Source organism: Arachis ipaensis, chromosome B4 (genome assembly GCF_059453495.1).
Source record: "Arachis ipaensis isolate K30076 ecotype BB chromosome B4, ASM5945349v1, whole genome shotgun sequence".
Classification (NCBI taxonomy): domain Eukaryota; kingdom Viridiplantae; phylum Streptophyta; class Magnoliopsida; order Fabales; family Fabaceae; genus Arachis; species Arachis ipaensis.
The window spans coordinates 90,555,615-90,577,248 of NC_142439.1; the positions used below are offsets into that span (position 1 = coordinate 90,555,615).

Below are 21,634 nucleotides of genomic sequence, written 5' to 3' on the forward strand. Positions count from 1 at the left end.
CATCTTAGATAGGAACAAGCGTGTTTGAATGGAAAACAGAAGTACTTGCATTAATTCATCGAGACACAGCAGAGCTCCTCACCCCCAACAATGGGGTTTAGAGACTCATGCCGTCAGAGAATACAAAGTTTAGATCTAAAAATGTTATGAGATGCAAAATAAGTCTCCAAAAGTTGTTTAAATACTAAACTAGTAGCCTAGGGTTACAAAATATGAGTAGACTATGATGGATGATGCAGAGATCCACTTCTGGGGCCCACTTGGTGTGTGCTGGGCTGAGACTTAAGCAATTCACGTGCAGAGGCCATTTGTGGAGTTGAACGCCAGTTTTTATGCCAGTTTGGGTGTTCAACTCCAGCTTTTGATCCTTTTCTGGCGCTGGACGCCAGAATTGGGCAGAAAACTGGCGTTGAACGCCAGTTTACGTCGTCTATCCTTGTGCAAAGTATGGACTATTATATATTTCTGGAAAGCTCTGGATGTATACTTTCCAACGCAATTAGAAGCATGCCATTTCGAGTTCTGTAGCTCCAGAAAATCCACTTTGAGTGCAGGGAGGTCAGAATCCAACAGCATCAGCAGTCCTTTTTCAGCCTGAATCAGATTTTTGCTCAGCTCCTTCAATTTCAGCCAGAAAAATACCTGAAATTACAGAAAAACACACAACTCATAGTAAAGTCCAGAAATATGAATTTTTCCTAAAAACTAATAAAAATAGACTAAAAACTAACTAAAACATACTCAAAACTATATGAAATTATCCCCAAAAAGCGTATAAAATATCCGCTCATCAGCACCATTCTGGGCGTTTAACGCCAGAAATGGGCACCAGACTGGCATTTAACGCCAGAAAAGGGTAAAAAGCTGGCGTTAAACACCAGAAATGGGCAGCAACCTGGCGTTTAACGTCAGGATTGGCAGCAGAGGGCATTTTGCACGCCTAATTGGTGCAGGGATGAGAAATCCTTGACACCTCAGGATCTGTGGACCCCACAGGATCCCCATCAACCTCAACTCACTCTCTCTCACTTCTTCACACCTTTTCCATAATAATCTTCCCAAAATAACCTCTACCAATCACCTCCATTACTCCTCCAAAACCATCATACAAACCACCAACACCCACCCACTCAAATTCAAACCATCACTCCTTCCTTTTCCACATCATAACCACCTAAAACCCCCTTTGGCCGAATAATTCACGCACCTCCATCTCTTTCATCTCTTCATGTTCTTATCCTTTCTTCATTCTTTTGCTCGTGGACGAGCAAACCTTTTAAGTTTGGTGTGGAAAAGCTCAGCTTTTTTGCTTTTCCATAACCATTTATGACACCTAAGGCCAGAGAAACCTCTAGAAAGAGGAAAGAAAAGGCAATTTCTTCCACCTTCGAGTCATGAGAGATGGAGAGATTCATCTCAAAGGTCCATCAAGACCACTTCTATGAAGTTGTGGCTAAGACTCCTCATTGAAGAGGACAAGCCCATCACTAAGAAAAGGATGGAGCAAACAAGAGAGCCCACTCATGGACCTCAACAAGAGCATGAGGAAAATCCTCATCTTGAAATCCCTGAGATGCCTCAAGGGATGCATTTTCCTCTACAAAACTATTGGGAGCAAATTAACACCTCCCTAGGAGAATTAAGTTCCAATATGGGACAACTAAGGGTGGAGCACCAAGAGCATTCCATCCTCCTTCATGAAATTAGCGAAGATCAAAGAACCATGAGAGAGGAGCAACAAAGGCAAGGAAGAGACATTGAGGAGCTCAAGCACTCCATAAGATCTTCAAGAGGAAGAACAAGCCGCCATCACTAAGGTGGACCCGTTCTTTAATCTCCTTGTTCTTTATTTTCTGTTTTTCGAAAATTGTACTTTATGTTTATTTATGTTTGTGTCTTTATTACATGATCATTAGTGTCTAAGTGTCTATGCCTTAAAGCTATGAAAATGAATCAATTACCTTTCTTAAAATGAAAAATGTTTTTAATTGAAAAAGAAAAAGAAGTGCATGAATTTCGAATTTTAAAACAGTTTAGTTATTTTGATGTGGTGGCAATACTATTGTTTCTCTGAATGAATGCTTGAACAGTGCATATTTTTGAATTTGATTGTTTATGAATGTTAAATTTGTTGGCTCTTGAAAGAATGAAGGAAAAAGGAGAAATGTTATTTGATGATCTGAAAAATCATAAAATTGATTCTTGAAGCAAGAAAAAGCAGTGAATAGAAAGCTTGTATGAAAAAAAAAGAGAGAAAAGCAAGCAGAAAAAGCCAATACCCCTTTAAACCAAAAGGCAAGTGTGATAAAAAGGATCTAAGGCTTTGAGCATCAGTTGATAGGAGGGCCTAAAGGAATAAAATCCTGGCCTAAGCGGCTAAACCAAGCTGTCCCTAACCATGTGCTTGTGGCGTGAAGGTGTCAAGTGAAAACTTGAGACTGAGCGGTTAAAGTCGTGGTCCAAAGCAAAAAAAGAGTGTGCTTAAGAGCTCTGGACACCTCTAATTGGGGACTTTAGCAAAGCTGAGTCACAATCTGAAAAGGTTCACCCAGTTATGTGTCTGTGGCATTTATGTATCCGGTGGTAATACTGGAAAACAAAGTGCTTAGGGTCACGGCCAAGACTCATAAAGTAACTGTGTTCAAGAATCAACATACTTAACTAGGAGAATCAATAACACTATCTGGATTCTGAGTTCCTATAGAAGCCAATCATTCTGAACTTCAAAGGATAAAGTGAGATGCCAAAACTGTTCAGAGGCAAAAAGCTAAAAGCCTTGCTCATCTAATTAATACTGATCTTCATATATGTTTTTGGAATTCACTGTATATTCTCTTCTTTCTATCCTATTTGATTTTTAGTTGCTTGGGGACAAGCAACAATTTAAGTTTGGTGTTGTGATGAGCGGATAATTCATACGCTTTTTGGCATTGTTTTTAGTATGTTTTTAGTATATTTTAGTTAGTTTTTATTATGTTTTTATTAGTTTTTAAATAAAAATCACTTTTCTGGACTTTACTATGAGTTTGTGTGTTTTTCTGTGATTTCAGGTATTTTCTGGCTGAAATTGAGGGACCTGAGCAAAAATCTGATTCAGAGGCTGAAAAAGGACTGCAGATGCTGTTGGATTCTGACCTTCTTGCACTCAAAGTGGATTTTCTGGAGCTACAGAAGCCCAATTGGCGCGCTCTTAATTGCGTTGAAAAGTAGACATCCTGGGCTTTTCAGCAATATATAATAGTCCATACTTTGCCCGAGATTTGATGGCCCAAACAGGCGTTTCAAGTCAGCTCAAGAATTCTGGCGTTTAACTCCAGAACTGGCCCAAAAGCTGGAGTTAAACGCCCAAACTGGCATAAAAGCTGGCGTTTAACTCCAGGAAATGTCTCTACACATGAAAGCTTCAATGCTCAGCCCAAGCACACACCAAGTGGGCCTCGGAAGTGGATTTTTACAATAAACACCCTAGCTTACTCATTTTCTGTAACCCTAGGTCACTAGTTTACTATAAATACTACTTTCAGTGATTCATCTTGTACCTCATGACACTTTACACATTTCTTGTTGTGTTCTCTACGGCATGAGTCTCTAAACCCCATTGTTAGGGGTGAGGAGCTCTGCTGTTCTTCATGAATTAATGCAATTACTACTGTTTTCCATTCTATTACGCTTGCTTCCATTCTAAGATATTCATTCGCACTTCAACTTGATGAATGTGATGATCCGTGACACTCATCATCATTCTCACCTATGAACGCGTGCCTGACAACCACCTCCGTTCTACCTAAGATTGAATGCATATCTATTAGCCTCATGATTCAATTCAGAGTCTTCGTGGTATAGGCTAGAATTATTGGCGGCCATTCCTGAGATCCAGAACGTCTAAACCTTGTCTGTGATATTCTGAGTAGGATCTGGGAAGGGATGACTATGACGAGCTTCAAACTCGCGAGTGTTGGGTGTGTGACAGACGCAAAAGGATCAATGGATCCTATTCCGATATGATCGAGAACCGACAGATGATTAGCCGTGCGGTAACAGCGCATTTGGAACATTTTCACTGAGAGGATGGGATGTAGCCATTGACAACGGTGATGCCCAACATAAAGCTTGCCATGGAAGGAGCCTTGCGTGCATGAAGAAGAAGATAGTAGGAAAGCAGAGATTCAGAAGACAAAGCATCTCCAAAGCCTCAACCTATTCTTCATTACTGCATAACAAGTATTTATTTCATGTTCTTTTACTTTTTACAATTAAATCTGAGAATTATTGATATCCTGACTAAGAGTTACAAGATAACCACAGCTTGCTTCAAGCCAACAATCACCGTGGGATCGACCCTTACTCACGTAAGGTATTACTTGGACGACCCAGTGCACTTGCTGGTTAGTTGTGCGGAGTTGCAAAAGTGTGATTGTAATTTCATGCACCAGTTAACTAGCCTAAGGTTCACGAAACATTATATATTACATAAAGGAAACTGAAACTATATCTTGGATGATTCCCAACATGCGTAAACACCCAAAGTTTGATTCTAACAAGATCAACAAGCCTCAAGCACCAACACCACTTTCAAAACTCACCAACTATCAAGCTATACACATAAGATACCAAGAATCAACACTATGGCTAACCAAAATATCAAACCACCAGAGTTTAAAGAGACTTACCTTATCCAACAAGTTTAGGGGTAAAATCCAACAATTACCCACTACTAGAGATTACCAAAACAACCAAAACCACAAAACTTACTCAAAAATTAAACTCCAAAAACGCAAAAATTTAGGGCAAGAAACTGGGGTGTGAGTTTCGAGTTCTTACCATATTTTCTTATATAGAAATGAAGAACTCGACGAGAGCTTCGCGTGGCCACAAACGGCTTGTCAATCGGAGTTCCGTAGCTCAAGTTATGGCTCCCATAAGATGGATGTGAATAGTAACATCACCTCTTTTCCTCTCTTCTCTCAAACCGCCTCTTTCTTATTTTGGGGCAAGAATGAGCTGAACGCTCATTAAATGAGCATATATATATTGGGCATTGGACCAGATTTGGGTTCGGTCCAACCCGTTAGCATTTTTGGTCCGTTTGACCCACTTTAGGCCAAAACCTTTAAGATCAGTGCCCAGTTTTCAATTCTAAATTATTTTTTTTATCCTTTCAAAACAATAAATCAATTTTCAAAATCTTATTTTCCAAAAATACACAGTTCTGGACAGACTATAGCTGGTACTACCGGCTTAAGCGCCAGTACGCATTTTTACGAAAAATTTTCGAAAAGGATACATTTTCCAACTCAGAAAAATTCATTGAAATCAAATTTCACCTTTATATTTTCAAATTAAAACTTCTAAATTTTGAATCTACTCCGGGCACTTAAAAAATTATTATTTTACTAAAGCAGTTAAGCTGGTTCTTACATCCATATCCATGAGATTCTTCTAGTTCACTAATTCTTTGAACACTTCTCTTTGGATAGGCGGTTATGGGTGTTTGCCAATCTTTTCATCTTGATTGAGTATGTCGTTGAAGTCCCCAATGAACCAACTTTGCTCATCCACCAGGTCCTTTGACTGGGCTAATGCTTGCCATGTTCTTCATCTTTACTTGAATTTGGGGTTTCTATAGGTAAAACAACATTTCCAATTTAAATTGTTGTTGCTCTTAATATCAACAGTGATAAAATTTTGGCACTATGAATAAACTGAAACATTAACTTTTTCATTCAATAAAAGACATAGACCACAAGAGAAGCCCCGAGGTTCTACACAAAATACATTTCTGAATTGGAGCTTTCTAGCAATTTTTCTAATTTTGTCCTCCTTAGCCCTAGTTTCCATTAGATATACTATGGTCGGCTTGTGCTTCAAGCACAGATTTTTTAACTCGGAAGCTGTCACAGCCACTACCACTCCGTGACAATTCCAACCTAGGATGATCATGGTTAGGCCCGCCTCCTCAGCTTTGGTTATGTTGCATTTATCCTGCTAGTTTACATTCTTACTCCCTTTGCTGTTCCTTGATTCTTGATCATCCTCCCAGTTGGAGTTAGTCAATATCATAGGTTCTATTCCTTCTCTTTTCATTTTGATTTCCAGATTGTATTGTATTCCTATGCTGAGGACCTCCCCCCCAAATCTTCAAGTTGCTGTTAAATTGGTTACTTGCCTTTGATTCCTTATCTTTCTTATCTGATGTCATTTTTACATAGTACTAGATTTTTCCTTTTTCATTTCTGAAAGGTTGTTTCTTTTTGTGCTTTCTGATATTCGTCCACTTCTCTACTTCTTCTCTTATAGCCCACTTTACTTTTTGCTCTTTTTCCTTTTCTTTATTTTCTGATCGTTGCTTCTACAGGTCTGGTTGATGTTGCTTGAGGTCTACAGCCTGAGGTAGATGGCCTTGAAAATCATTTTGTGGTTTGTGGCCTTCTTTATGGTTTGTTGGAGAGGCTTGAAGTCCACATGGGTGATAATTGAGTAGGCCCAAATTATTAAAATCATGAAAGTTGTTTAGTTCTTGTTGGGCTTGCTCCACTATCTTCATAGCTTTATTTGTGTGAGTGCCTTTTGGTTTGGTCCAATTGGATGACCCAACTATATCTTTTTCCCTTTACATCTTTTCTTCTATACCTTGTACCATTTTCTCCTTTTGCTTGCTTTCTTTTTTATTTTTCACGCCATTTCCTTTTGCTACCCTCAGGTTTTTCAATGCTATTTCTAAGAGACTGAGAAGGCACTCTTCTTGATCATCCGGTTGCTTTTCTTGTGGCAGTGGTTTAGCTTCTCTATCTCTTTCTTTCTTTTCACTGCCACTCCCCATCACTTCTTGGCCTCTTACTTTTTTCGATGACACCGGTATCTCTAAAACCTCTAGTATCCGTTGGTCCTTGGCTTTGTTCTCTGAGCTTTGACTACCTTCATCCTCCCTTGCGTGATGTTCACATGCTTCTTCATGTTCCATGAATTGTTGTTCCGATTTCTCTTTCTCCTTTCCTGCTTTCAAAGGTCTGACCCTCTCTGTTGCTAGATCCTTGGTGAACCTTAGTTTCATTAGATCCCAACATGCCATGGCTACTGGCTTGCTGCAATTTTTCTTCTTGTGTCAAATAACACCGCATTTAAGACAGAAGCAATCTTGAAGCCTTTTGTATTTAAAACAAATCCAAGTTCTAATTTTATTGTTTTGGTTAAGCCAAAAACCTATCTGAAGAGGTTGGGTTATGTTAATGGCAGCCCGAAAGCATAGAAAATTTCTCTAGTATTTCGCCCTTTATTGGGTTTTTCACCTCTCCCGGTATTCCGATGAGATTTTCAATGGTTTTTGCTATTCGGCATTTAGGTGCTCAATCGGAAGTCTATGTACTTGAATCTAGAACTCCAAATAGTCATGGCTAACATCCAATGTCGCCTCTCCATAAAGCCATCTTTGGAGGTTTAGCGAATTCCCTCTAACATTTTGGGGACCATTGTTGAGAAACTTTTTTTCCACTCGACTATCTTTGAAACTTATAAAGATTTTGTTTCTCCTCACTTCTAAAATTAAGACCTCTTTGGCGATTTTCCACATGTCACGAACGGAGTTCTTAATGGTTTTAAATTTGAGCCATTTATCTGTGATAATTTTGCCAACCAAATTGAAGATATCTATTTTGAAACCTGGGCTAGATTGTGGGTTAAGAGTGATGGTGACTCCTTCAATGGGGTCGGTTCCCATGTTTGGTCTAGCCATTTTATAGCTAGGTTATGTGATAGTTAGTAGATGAAAAGTGTGATAGCGTGAGAAATGTAGTGTAAAAAAAAGGTGATGTATCTGGTGCTGTTAAGTTTTGCCATGCCTGAGTGATATGTGAATAGGTGGGATAAAGCCAAAAGGGTGGATACTTATGTACTTGTGGCAGACAAGAATGTATGAAGTCAGAATGAAGAGGCAAATAAGAAAAGACGGATTAAACGAATATGGGGTGAGTGATATCGATTTTGAGCATAATGTGTTATGGTTTATGAGTAGGATTTATAGTTGCTAGTTGTGGTGAGTGAGATTAGGGTGGATTTAAGTTTTGAGATGAAGATATACGGAAAGAAGTTTTGAGGTAAAATGTTACTTACTTCTTAAGTACAGAACTAAGAATTCTGAGATACTCTCCTAGTGAGAGAGGATTCTCTCCATTTTGAGAGACAACGCTGATAGATTTAAACAGACTTTCTACTTCATACAATCTAATTGTTCTTTGAATAAGCTGACGTGCCTTTAGAAAGAGTGTTATTGGGCCAATCATTATACAAGGCCCATTACAAAACTAATTTGTAACTGACTTATGTAATTGATATCTTTAATGTTGACTGGTGTTTTCTATCATGCACTTATGATATTTGTGCTTTATAATTCGATTGCAACTATATTGTATTTAGACTTTGTTAGGTAGACAATGATTTTTGTGAACAATGTGAACAATAGATTCTGAAATTGGCCTAATAAAGTAAAAACACACTATACCCCAAATTATCCACTTAAATCTTAATATTAGAATAATTATTCGTACACCTAGTAAATTTAACATCCGATATATCTATTGTTCATGTTCATATTATTTAATATTTTCATTGTCTACCTATATTTTTCCATCGTATTTTACATTGAGGTTACGGAAATATCAATAATTAAAAAACAAATTGTGTATGAATGAATTTGAATTCATGTCTGATACCACAATAGTAATATTATTTTGCAGTTACAATTGTACGAAACTATAGTTTTACACTCATTATGCATATTACAAGGTAAGGAAGGTATATATATACTTTCGAATCAATATCTAATTATTTGTGACCGAATTTGAAATAATTAGTTTCTTTATTCACTTTCTTTTATATATATAGCTAATATATATAACTACTTTGTCACATATCAAATAAATTAATAAACAGTCACCAAAAAAAAATAAATAAATTAATAAACATCCCCCATCAGAACAGAGTTAGGATAAAAGATCGTAGGAAACATATGTGGACATATGAATCATGCTCATAATTGCATTAAAAAATATCCGAGTCTCTATTCATAATTCACGACTTAAATTATAATAGTTTGCCGACCATAAGCATGCATACATGATGACAAAAATGTACTAGATGATAACGAAAATAAAGGGGAAATGCAATGATTTTATAATATTACATTTACCAGTCGTCCAGTCCCTTCTAGTACATATATTATGCATCGAGAAGAAAAATACAATATTCATGATTAATCAGAATTACACAAAACCGTGACTTTTGTCCTTTAATTTAACATAAAAGGAGTGGTCCAATATAATTAGCATTGTTTGAACTTACAAGTTCTCCTATGTCCTAAGGCATCCAGAAGAGTCCAGATAATTTTGTTCATAAATTAATTAAAATTATCGGTTGGACTAACAAATATTTCAATTTTCTGTCTTAACCGGCCAATGGTTTCAGATTCGTTTCTCAGGTGAATAATCAGTACTATGGGAGTTATATTTTCTTTTAAAATACTAACTCCAGTTTAAGAAAATCGTTTAAAATGTGAAATTGAACACAATTATTTTAATCACTGACTAAGTGTAGGTTTGGATTAAAATTTATAAATAGAAATTTATATTAAAATAATTTTATAAACTTGATTTTGAGTAAAAATAAATTGATATTAAATAAATAGATTATATTATTCAAAATTTATATAAAAATTATTAAAAAGACATAAATTTATATTATTTAACTTTTTTTCAATATCTTTTTTGTTATAATTTTTTTGTGAAAGAACTGATATTTATGTATGGATAAATGACATTTAAATAAAATAGAACTGATATTTAAGATTTTGTTACATTACAGTTCTGTTTTAATCTATTATCTATTATATATCTCTAATTTTAAGGTCAAAATGTGCCACATGTCACTCTCTCATTGCAATTGAAATAAAATTTTTTCCTCTAAAATCAAAGAACTCTCCTCTCTTCTCTCTTCTTTTTTCTATCTCTCTCATTTCTTCACTCTATCTATCTCTCTTATATATCATTATCAATGACTAATTACGAATTTGACAATCAAAATATACAACATAACATTCTCTAATTGTATTTAAATTAAATTAAAATTAAAATTGAAATACTAAAATTAAAATATAGCTATATTATCTATTATATTTATATATCTATTATATCTATTATATATTACTAATTTTAAGGCCAAAATGTGCCACATGTCATTCCCTTATTGCAATTGAAATCAAATCTTTCCCTTTAAAATTAAAAAACTCTCCCCTCTTCTCTCTTCCTTTCTCTATCTCTCTCATTCCTCCACTCACTTTATCTCTCTTATATATCATTATCATTATTAATGACTAATTACGAATTTGACAATCAAAATATACAATATAACATTCTCTCTAATTGTATTTAAATTAAATTAAAATACTAAAATTGAAATATAGCTATATTTTATATTATATTTATATATTACTAACTAATTTAATAACTAAAATGTGTCATACGACACTCTCTTATTAAAATTTAGAGAAAATATTTTCCTCTAAAATTAGTAAACATCCTTCTTATATTTTCTTATCTACCTCTCTTTTTTTCTATTTCTCTTTATCCTTCCTACTCTATATATAATTTATAATTCATATTTTATATTAGTAATTTGACAAATCAAAATTTGTCACTAGATATTTTCATTATAATTAAAATAAAAAATTTTCTTAACTTCCAAAATTAACAAACTCCCTCTCTCATTCTTCTTCTTTATCTTTCTTTCTCTTTTCTCTCATAAAAGTAAAATTAACAACATAATATAATTTAAATAAAAAAATATTATTATATACATATATTTTATTTAAATTTAAATTTTAGTGCTTATCTTTTTAATATATGTTTTTATTTTTTTTCTTTTAAATATTTATTACATATAATTTTAAAAAAATATTAATGTTGTGATTAAAAGTTAGAATCAAGATTCAATTGTTTTTAAAAAAATGAGTTAATTTTATAACTATAAATATAAATTTTTTTATATTAATATCTAATTATATTTTTATATATATAGAAAAAAATATTATTTTTAAATAGCAAGTATAAAAATTAATTATTCCTATTTGTGCAACAAACTTAATACCTAATCAAATATAAAAATATACACGTTAAATTCTTTTAAATTTTAGATAACGAATGTTAAAATTAAGTAAAAAAATTAAACTCTTTCATTTGAAAATAATAACTAAAAAAGTTATTATTTAATTTTGTTTAAGATTCTGGTCTTCTTAGTCGATGGAAACTTTTGTCCCTTAATACAATTTTATAAAAATAATTTAATACTATAAATTTTTCATGTCGTAATCTATAATACCAGGACTTACATAATTTTAAAAGACTTATATTTCCGTAATAGTATTACGGATAAAAATACTAGTTTTATATAAACGGTGACTTGTAGGGTTTTAGCAATTTTAATATTTAAATTTTAATTCTATGTAAATAACTTTAATTCATCACCAGTCAGTTTATGCACACAAATTGGCTGCTTATGCTTTATAGTCATACTAATGTAAACTGCTAGAAACTACAACGGTTTGCGTTAAAATTGCTAGCTAAAACCCTACAACAAGCTAAGTCGCGGTTTATATAAATCTAAAACATAACTGCAGTGTAACAAAATCTCAAATGTTATATTTGTGTAATTTTCAGTCCCATTTTATTTAACATGTCATTTACCTTTTATGTGTTAAAATTTAATATTTTTTTAGTCATGATTTTTTTAATATTTTTTATTTAATTTTGATCTTTTTAATAAATTTAAGTTATATTATAAAAAAAATAACAATAATAAGCAAAATGCATTTAATTTAAAAACTCACAGTAAAAATTATAGAAAACTAAACACAAAAAAAATAAAGAAAAATTTCATAAAAAATATGTATCAATAAAAATTATTAAAATTTTTTATGAATAACAAGTACTACAAATTTTATAAAAAAAAATCAACAGTATGCATAAGAGAACATTAAAGAAAAAGCTCCTAGAAAAAACAACAACATCCATAAAAAAAATATTTGTTTATGAAATATAACCATAAAAAATAAATACTAAGAATGCTGATGATTATTCTTAGTATTTCATATTATAAATAAGTATAAAAAATAGAATTGACAAAAAAAATAAATTTTCTTCAACCGTAATAATTAAACACAAAAATTATAATTTGTTATTTTTGGTAAATAAAAATTAAAATATAAAATTACATTTGTGTTTAAAAAAAAATTCAAACAAAAAATGAAGACACTCAAAAAAAAATTAACATACTTTATGTGACTCAATCTCTAAATCGAACATATTCTGATAGCAGTGCCAATTTTTTATTAATAATTACCACCTCAACCATTTTTTTTTTTTTGTCTTTTACATTAACCTCAACTTAGCAGTGACATTAGATGGTGTTGATATTGAATTTAGCAGTATGTAAAATATAACCAGAACATCGGTAGTTGAATACTTCAATTGAACTAATTCACTACAAGAAAAAAGACTTATGGTCACGCTTTTTTCTTGCTACGCTTTAAAAGTGTGGCCAAAAGTGGTCAATGACCATGCTTTTGTGAGGGTAGCGATAGATTAGAGATTTGGCCACTGTTTTTTGCCACGCTTCAAAAGCGTGGCGAAAAGAGTCAACAGCCACGCTTTTGTAAGGGTGGCAATTGATTAGAAAAACGGCCACGTTTTTTTTTTGTCACGCTTCAAAAGCGTGGCTATAGAGAGAAACAGGAACGTTTTAAAAGCGTGGCGATAGGGTTTCATTACGGCCACGCTTTAAAAGCGTGGCCAAAAGGTTTAAAAAAGAAAAACCCTAATGACCCGGCCCCCAACCCGGTCCCCACCCTAATGACACTCTTTCAACCCAGTCCCCAACTCTTTCACCCTAGCTACCCTAATCTAATCGATCGAGCTCACATCCCCTTTCACCCTGGCCACCCTAATCGATCGAGTTCACAACAGCGCCGCAGCCCCACTCCCCCTTTTTCCCTCTCCAACGCACACAACACAATACTCACACGCACCACCTCACGCACGCGGAAGAGGAGAGCTCGAGGAAGGAGACGCCACTTTGCTGCCAGCTCCGTCGAAGACCAGCCCGCCGCCGCTGTCGAGTCAAACCCGAGAGAGTGTGTGCAACGATGAGAGAGGAGGAGCCGTTGATGACATGCCACCATGTCATGTTTTTCTATGCTTTTTCATTTGTTTTCAATAGGTTTTATGCACTTTCTTGAGCCATAAGCAAGCCAATTGGGTAGATTTTCATGTTTCCTTTGATTTAATCAACCATGTATGAATTAATGCAATTTCATGAGGTTTTATGCTATAATTGTCACATATTATGAAAGAATGAATATCTCATGATTTTGAGCATAGCTTTGATGTGTTTGGTTGATTAATGATAGGTGAAGAAAGCTAGGAGAAAGGTTGATGCAAGAAGGAATGGCTAGGAGGAATAGAGAACAAAAAGTTTGAGCAAAAGTTTGCCTCAAACTTTAGCTCAAACTTTTGGACTAATTGAAAATGAACCAGGAAGCAAAAAGCTGGACCAAAAGTTAGCCCCTAACTTTTTGGCTAACTTTTGGGCAAAAGCTGGAGCAAAAGTTAGCCCCTAACTTTTTGGCTAACTTTTGGCATGAAAAACACTCCCTGGATGAGCAAAAGTTTGCGCCAACGTTAACCCCTAACTCTTTGGCTAACGTTGGCACATGAAAAACACTCCCTGGGCTAGCAAAAGTTTGCGCCAACGTTAGCTCCTAACTTTTTGGCTAACGTTGGCGCCATGAGTGTGCAAGGGGTATACTTCCAACAAGAATAACTTGAGCTACAGAGCTCCAAATGAGGTGATTCAAAAAGCAATGGAAAGTAGGAATTAAGAGCTTTCCAAGCATATATGGCACTGCATGGTGGACACTAAAATTGAGGGAGAAAACTGCCCCGCAATGAGCATAAATGAACATGGTGGCAACCGGCAGTGAGGCCAACTGACCTCTGCACCTTCGACGGAGTGTAACTCGAGCTGTAGAGCTCCAAATGATGTGCTCCCAACGGCATTGGAAAGTAGACATCCAGGGCTTTCCAACAATGTATAATAGTATGGGGTGGACAATATGTTTGAGCCTCTAGAACTGGCATTTTCGACCATGTTTGAGGCAAACTTTACCTCAAACGCTGCACACCAAGGCCAGCAACCTTGTCCTCTTCAAAGGAGCATAACTTGAGTTGTAGATGTCCAATTGAGGTGATTCGAATTGGGTTAGAAAGCTGACATTCAGAGCTTTCCAACCATATATAATAGTCTATAGTTGGCATGAAATTGGCAACGTTGACAAGAGGACAAAGTAGCACCCCACACATGCACACAAGGGGGCCAACGTTGGAGCAAAAGTTTGACCTCTAACTTTTGCCCCAACGTTGGTATCAGCAAGGAAGGGTGCTGATATGAAAAGTTGGAGCAAAAGTTAGACCCTAACTTTTACTCCAACTTTTACTCAAGCTTTCATGATTCCAACCCGGTTCAATTCGGTTCTCTCTCCAACTCCAAGAGCAATCAACCAAGGCCTCTATCAACCCAATTCCATCAAGAGCAAGGGCCCATTATCAACACTCAAAGGCACAAGAGATAGTTAGAATAGAAATTTTATTTTAATTGTAATTTGTTTTGAATTTCATTTTCATTTTGTAAAAATGCCTATATAAGGCATCATTCTCATTTTAGAAGGGAGGCCCGAATAGAGAGAAGGGAGGGTGACTCCACTAGAGAGCTCTCTCTCTCTGAATTTTCAATTTCTGTTTTGAATCTTGAATTGAGATTGGAAGGAATTCTGTTTTCATTCTCTATTTGCAACTTCTCTTTACTTCTTCTGCAATCTTTCTTTTAATTCTCTGCAACTTTTCTCTTGTTGGATCAAGGAAGGATCCACTCCTGAGATCTTCAACATCCTTTTAAATTGCTGCAAATTAAGCACAGTTACTTTCTGTTTTTAATTCTTCAAGCACTTCTGTTTAAAATCTGCTGCATTTGATTTCACATTCTGATTCTTGGAGTGATTGCTCTCTGATCTCCTTGTTCCCAATTTATTTTCCAGCACTTTTGTTCCTCTGCACTTTACGTTTAAGTTGTTATGATCTTGATTTATTCTTCCTGCAATTTAACTTTTCAGTTACTTGATCTACTGCTTCCTTTTAATTTCCAGCACCTATTCCCCTTTAATTTCATGCAATTTACATTTCTTGCAATTTAAGATTCTTGCAATTTACATTTCTTGCCCCTTAAGTTACTTGCCAATTTACATTCTGCAACTTTAAATTCATTGTCCTTTACTTCCTGTTGGTTACAATTTCACCCAATCTCACTTAAATGATAGCTTGACTAAACTAATCACCCACTAAAGTTGCTTGATCCATCAATCCCTGTGGGATCGACCTCACTCCCGTGAGTTTTATTACTTGATGCGACCCGGTGCACTTGCCGGTTAGTTTTGGGTGTTTTGGAGAAATTCGTTTCTCCACGAAAATATCCCATCAAGTTTTTGGCGCCGTTGCCGGGGATTGATTTAGATCAACAATGATTAAGTGGGTGAGAAGTCTAGATTAAGCATTTTCTTTATTTTTGTTCTCTGTTCTAAGTTGAAACCAAGGTGTTTGAGTTATTGCCTCACTAAGAAATTCTTTCTCTATGACATGAATTTCAAATTTCATTGATGTTTACAAAATACAAATGGAGTTCAACTCATCTTATGGTCAAACAAAATTTTATGGGATATCACCCACCATCACCAATCTCTAATGGTGGTTGGGAATATCACCAAGAAACTTCAAATTCTGGGCACTCCAATTCATGGAGCTATGCTTCAGAACCACAAGATGAGAAAGAAAATCATATGGGATATTTCCCTCCACCACAAAATGATGCAAGTCATGATTCTAATGGTGGCTGGGAAGGGAATTCTAATGCTCCATATGATATTCATCCGAAGATATCATCACTTGACCACGCTTCAACAGAAAGCCTCTGTCAAAACTCACCAACCACACAAACTTCCATGAACCAAAGTGATGAGCGGATATTTTATACGCTTTTTGGGGATAATTTCATATAGTTTTGAGTATGTTCTAGTTAGTTTTTAGTTTATTTCCAGTAGTTTTTAGGAAAAATTCATATTTCTGGACTTTACTATGAGTTGTGTGTTTTTCTGTAATTTCAGGTATTTTTCTGGCTGAAATTGAAGGAGCTGAGCAAAAATCTGATTCAGGCTGAAAAAGGACTGCTGATGCTGTTGGATTCTGACCTCCCTGCACTCAAATTGGATTTTCTGGAGCTACAGAACTCGAAATGGCATGCTTCCAATTGCATTGGAAAGTAGACATCCAGGGCTTTCCAGAAATATATAATAGTCCATACTTTGCACAAGGCTAGATGACGTAAACTGGCGTTCAACGCCAGTCCTCTGCCCAATTCTGGCGTCCAGCGCCAGAAAAGGATCAAAAACTGGAGTTGAACGCCCAAACTGGCACAAAAACTGGCGTTCAACTCCACAAATGGCCTCTGCACGTGAATTGCTTAAAGTCTCAGCCCCAGCACACACCAAGTGGGCCCCAGCACACCAAGTGGGCCCCAGAAGTGGATCTCTGCATCATCCATCATAGTCCACTCATATTTTGTAACCCTAGGCTACTGGTTTAGTATTTAAACAACTTTTAGAAACTTATTTTGTATCTCATGACATTTTCAGATCAAAACTTTGTATTCTCTAACGGCATGAGTCTCTAAACCCCATTGTTGGGGGTGAGGAGCTCTGCTGTGTCTCGATGAATTAATGCAAGTATTTCTGTTTTCCATTCAAACACGCTTGTTCCTATCTAAGATGTTCATTCGCGCTTAACTGTGATGGAGGTGATGAGCTGTGACACTCATCACCTTCCTCAAATCATGAACGTGTGCCTGACAACCACCTCCGTTCTATATACGATTGAATGAGTATCTCTTAGATTCCTTAATCAGAATCTCCGTGGTATAAGCTAGAACTGATGGCAGCATTCATGAGAATCCGGAAAGTCTAAACCTTGTCTGTGGTATTCCGAGTAGGATTCAAGGATTGAATGACTGTGACGAGCTTCAGACTCTTGAAGGCTGGGCGTTAGTGACAGACGCAAAAGGATAGTAAATCCTATTCCAACCGGATCGAGAACCAACCGGTGATTAGCCGTGCTGTGACAGAGCGCGTGAGCGTAGTTTTCACTGGGAGGACGGAAGGTAGCCATTGACAACGGTGATCCACCAACACACAGCTTGCCATAGGGGGACGTGCGTGCGTGAACAAGAAGACAGAGAAAAGCAGAGATTCATAAGACAAAGCATCTCCAAAACTCCAACATATTCTCCATTACTGCACAACAAGTAATTTTTAATTTATGCTCTACTGGTTACTCACAATTCAATTGATAAACATAATTGACTTCCTGACTAAGATTTACAAGATAACCATAGATTGCTTCAAACCAACAATCTCCGTGGGATTCGACCCTTACTCACGTAAGGTATTACTTGGACGACCCAGTGCACTTGCTGGTTAGTGGTACGCGTTGTGAAAAGTGTGATTCGCAATTCGTGCACCAAGTTTTTGGCGCCGTTGCCGGGGATTGTTCGTGTTTGAACAACTGACGGATTATTTTGTTGCTTAGATTAGGAAAAATCTTTCTTTTTTTTTTGGTTTAGAGTCTTTTATTATTTATCCCTTGTTAAAATACTTTAAACTTATAGCTCAGTTATTTAGAACGTGGTGTTTATGTTCATGATAATTGGCTATCATATTTTTTTTTTAAAAACCTTTTTCAAAAATAATTTTTCTATTAAATCCTGTGCCAAACTTTAAGTTTGGTGTTTTCAAAAATAATCTTTTTTAAAATTTTTGAAGGTCCCATAACTCATTTGGCTAGAGCATTAATCTGTGTTCTTGGTAATTGGGTTAGAGTCTTTTATATTCTTTTCAAAACCTTCTTTTTCATAAATAATAGTTTCTCTATTAAATTTTGTGCCAAACTTAAAGTTTGGTATTTTCTTGTTGATTTCCCTTTGGTTTTCGAAAATTTTGGTTTGGTTTTCTAAAAATTTTAAGTTTGGTGTTCTTTCTTCATGTTCTTGTGTTCTTGTGAGTCTTCAAAGTGTTCTTGAGTTTTCCTTGTGTCTTGATCTTAAAATTTTTAAGTTTGGTATTCCTTGGTGTTTTCCCTCCAAATTTTTCGAAAACAAGGAGCATTAGATCTAAAAATTTTAAATCTTGTACTATCTTATTGTTTTTCTCTCTCCTCACTAAATTCAAAAATATCTTTTCAAAATATCTCTTCTAACTTCCTAACTTCTTATCTTTTCAAAATTTGTTTCAACTAACTAACTAACTTTTTGTTTGTTTCTTAACTTTTTCAAAACCACCTAACTAACTCTCCCTCTCTCTAATTTTCGAAAATATCTTCCCTCTTTTTCAAAAATTTCTTTTTTTAACTAAATAATTTCTTTTTTTTATAAACAAAAAAAAAATATTTTTTTTAACTTCAAAATTCAAATTCTTTTTAGTTATTTTATTTTATTTAAGTATTTACTTCTTATAAAATAAAATAAATAAAAAAGGTAAATCAGTCCAAGTTATATCGATAGATCCATCATGGACATAAGTGGAAATGAACAGTCCAGGAGGACTCTGGGGTCATATTCTAACCCCTCTACTGCTTCATATGGGAGTAGCATCTGCATACCCTCCATTGGAGTCAGTAGCTTTGAGTTGAATCCTCAGCTCATTATCATGGTGCAGCAAAGTTGCCAGTATTCCGGTCTTCCACAGGAAGAACCTACAGAGTTTCTGGCACAATTTTTACAAATTGCTGACACAGTACATGATAAGGAAATAGATCAGGATGTCTACAGACTATTACTGTTTCCATTTGCTGTAAAAGATCAAGCTAAGAGGTGGTTAAATAACCAACCTAAGGCCAGCATAAGAACATGGAAACAGCTGACAGAAAAATTCCTGAATCAATATTTCCCTCCAAAAAGGATGACACAGCTAAGGCTGGACATCCAAGGCTTTAAACAAGGAGATAATGAATCTCTTTATGATGCCTGGGAGAGATACAGAGAGATGCTACGAAAATGCCCCTCTGAAATGTTTTCAGAGTGGGTTCAGTTAGACATCTTCTACTATGGGCTTGCAGAAGGAGCTCAGATGTCTTTAGATTACTCAGCTGGTGGATCTATCCATATGAGAAAGACAATTGAAGAAGCTCAAGAGCTCATTGATACAGTTGCCAGGAATCAGCATCTGTATCTAAGCAGCAACCCTTCCATGAATGAAGAGGTTAAAACAGTAACTGCTGAATTCAGTACTGTAAAACAAGCTGCTGAATTCAATCAGCAATTAGATTTTCTAACAAAACAGCTAGCTGAATTCAAAGACAGGTTACAGGAGACAAGGATAGCTAATATACATATGGACGAACAGTTTAAGCAAACAAAGCAGCAGCTATCAAAGCAAATAGCAGAAGAATGCCAAGCAGTTCAATTAAGAAGTGGGAAAACATTAAATACCCCACCTCAAGGCATCAAAAATTCAAGAAATGAGCGACCCACCAAAGATTCCCCTGAGGATAGTAAGAGCCCAGGGAAAAATAATTCTGGCACTAAAACGCCAGAAAATGGGTGGAAGGCTGGCGCTGAACGCCCAGACCATGCCCAAAACTGGCGTTCAGCACCAGAAACAAGGCAGGATTGGCGTTCAACGCCAGAAATGGGCAAGAATCTGGCGTTGAACGCCCAAAGAGGGCATAATTCAGCGTTGAACGCCCAAAATGGGCACATTTCTGGCGTTCAGGCGCCAGGAACAGACAGTGAGTTGGCGTCTAACGTCACTCCAGCTTCTGACTCTGGTACTCAATTGCCAGTGAGGGATCAGACACACACAAGTGCTGATAACAACCCCTCTAAAAAGGCTTCTTTAGCCACTAAGGTTGAGGAATATAAAGCCAAGATACCTTATCCTCAAAAACTCCGGAAAGAGGAGCAGGATAAGCAATTTGCTCGCTTTGCAGATTATCTAAGGACTCTTGAAATAAAGATTCCTTTTGCAGAGGCACTTGAGCAAATACCTTCTTATGCCAAGTTCATGAAAGAGATCTTGAGTCATAAAAAGGAGTGGAGAGAAACAGAAAGAGTTCTCCTCACTGAAGAATGCAGTGCAGTCATTCTGAAAAGCTTTCCTGAAAAGCTTAAAGACCCTGGGAGTTTTCTGATACCATGCATATTGGAAGGTGATTGCACCAAGACAGCCTTATGCGATCTTGGGGCAAGCATCAACCTAATACCTGCATCCACTATCAGGAAGCTTGGCTTAACTGAAGAAGTTAAACTAACCCGGATATGTCTCCAACTTGCTGATGGTTCCACTAAATACCCATCAGGCGTGATTGAGGACATGATTGTCAGAGTTGGGCCATTCGCCTTTCCCACTGACTTTGTTGTGCTGGAAATGGAGGAGCACACGAGTGCCACTCTCATTCTAGGAAGACCCTTCCTAGCAACTAGACGATCCCTCATTGACGTCCAACAGGGGGAAATAACCCTGAGAGTCAACGATGACGAGTTCAAGTTGAACGCTGTCAAAGCCATGCAGCATCCAGACACATCAACAGACTGCATGAAAGTTGACCTTATTGACTCTTTGGTAGAAGAGATCAACATGGCTGAGAGTCTCGAATCAGAGTTGGAAGACATCTTTAAAGATGTTCAGCTTGATTTGGAGGATTCAGGGGACATGAAAGAGCCTCTGAACTTTCTTCTGAAAGAGGAAAAACCTCCTAAACCAGAGCTCAAGCCACTGCCACCATCCTTGAAATATGCATTTCTAGGAGAAGGTGACACCTTTCCAGTGATCATAAGCTCTACTTTAAATTCACAGGAAGAGGAAGCACTTATTCAAGTGCTAAGGACACACAAGACAACTCTTGGGTGGTCCATAGGTGACCTTAAGGGCATAAGCCCAGCTAGATGCATGCACAAAATCCTACTGGAGGATAATGCCAAACCAGTGGTTCAACCACAGAGGCGGCTAAATCCAGCCATGAAGGAAGTGGTGCAGAAAGAGGTCACCAAATTACTAGAGGCTGGGATTATTTATCCCATTTCTGATAGCCCCTGGGTGAGCCCTGTTCAAGTCGTCCCAAAAAAGGGAGGCATGACAGTGATTCATAATGAAAAAAATGAACTGGTTCCTACAAGAACAGTTACAGGGTGGCGCATGTGTATTGACTACAGAAGGCTCAATACAGCCACCAGAAAGGATCATTTTCCTTTACCATTCATAGACCAGATGCTAGAGAGACTAGCAGGTCATGATTATTACTGCTTTTTGGATGGCTACTCAGGCTATAACCAGATTGCAGTAGATCCCCAGGATCAAGAGAAAACAGCATTCACATGTCCATCCGGAGTGTTTGCTTATAGAAGGATGCCCTTTGGGCTATGCAATGCACCTGCAACCTTCCAGAGATGCATGCTCTCTATTTTCTCTAATATGGTGGAAAAATTTCTGGAAGTCTTC

The 21,634-nt window shown here is 36.3% G+C and overlaps 1 protein-coding gene across 1 annotated transcript in view; it reads left to right on the top strand.

Annotated features, from left to right (window-relative positions):
• Positions 1-7,904: 7,904 nt before the first annotated feature.
• Positions 7,905-21,634, top strand: part of LOC110271527 (plasma membrane ATPase 2-like) — a 28,953-nt gene continuing 15,223 nt past the window's right edge. The window contains exons 1-2 of the mRNA XM_088484679.1: positions 7,905-7,961; positions 8,730-8,787. Of these exons, the coding sequence (XP_088340805.1) occupies positions 7,905-7,961; positions 8,730-8,787 (115 nt within the window). The remainder of the gene's footprint in view (positions 7,962-8,729; positions 8,788-21,634) is intronic.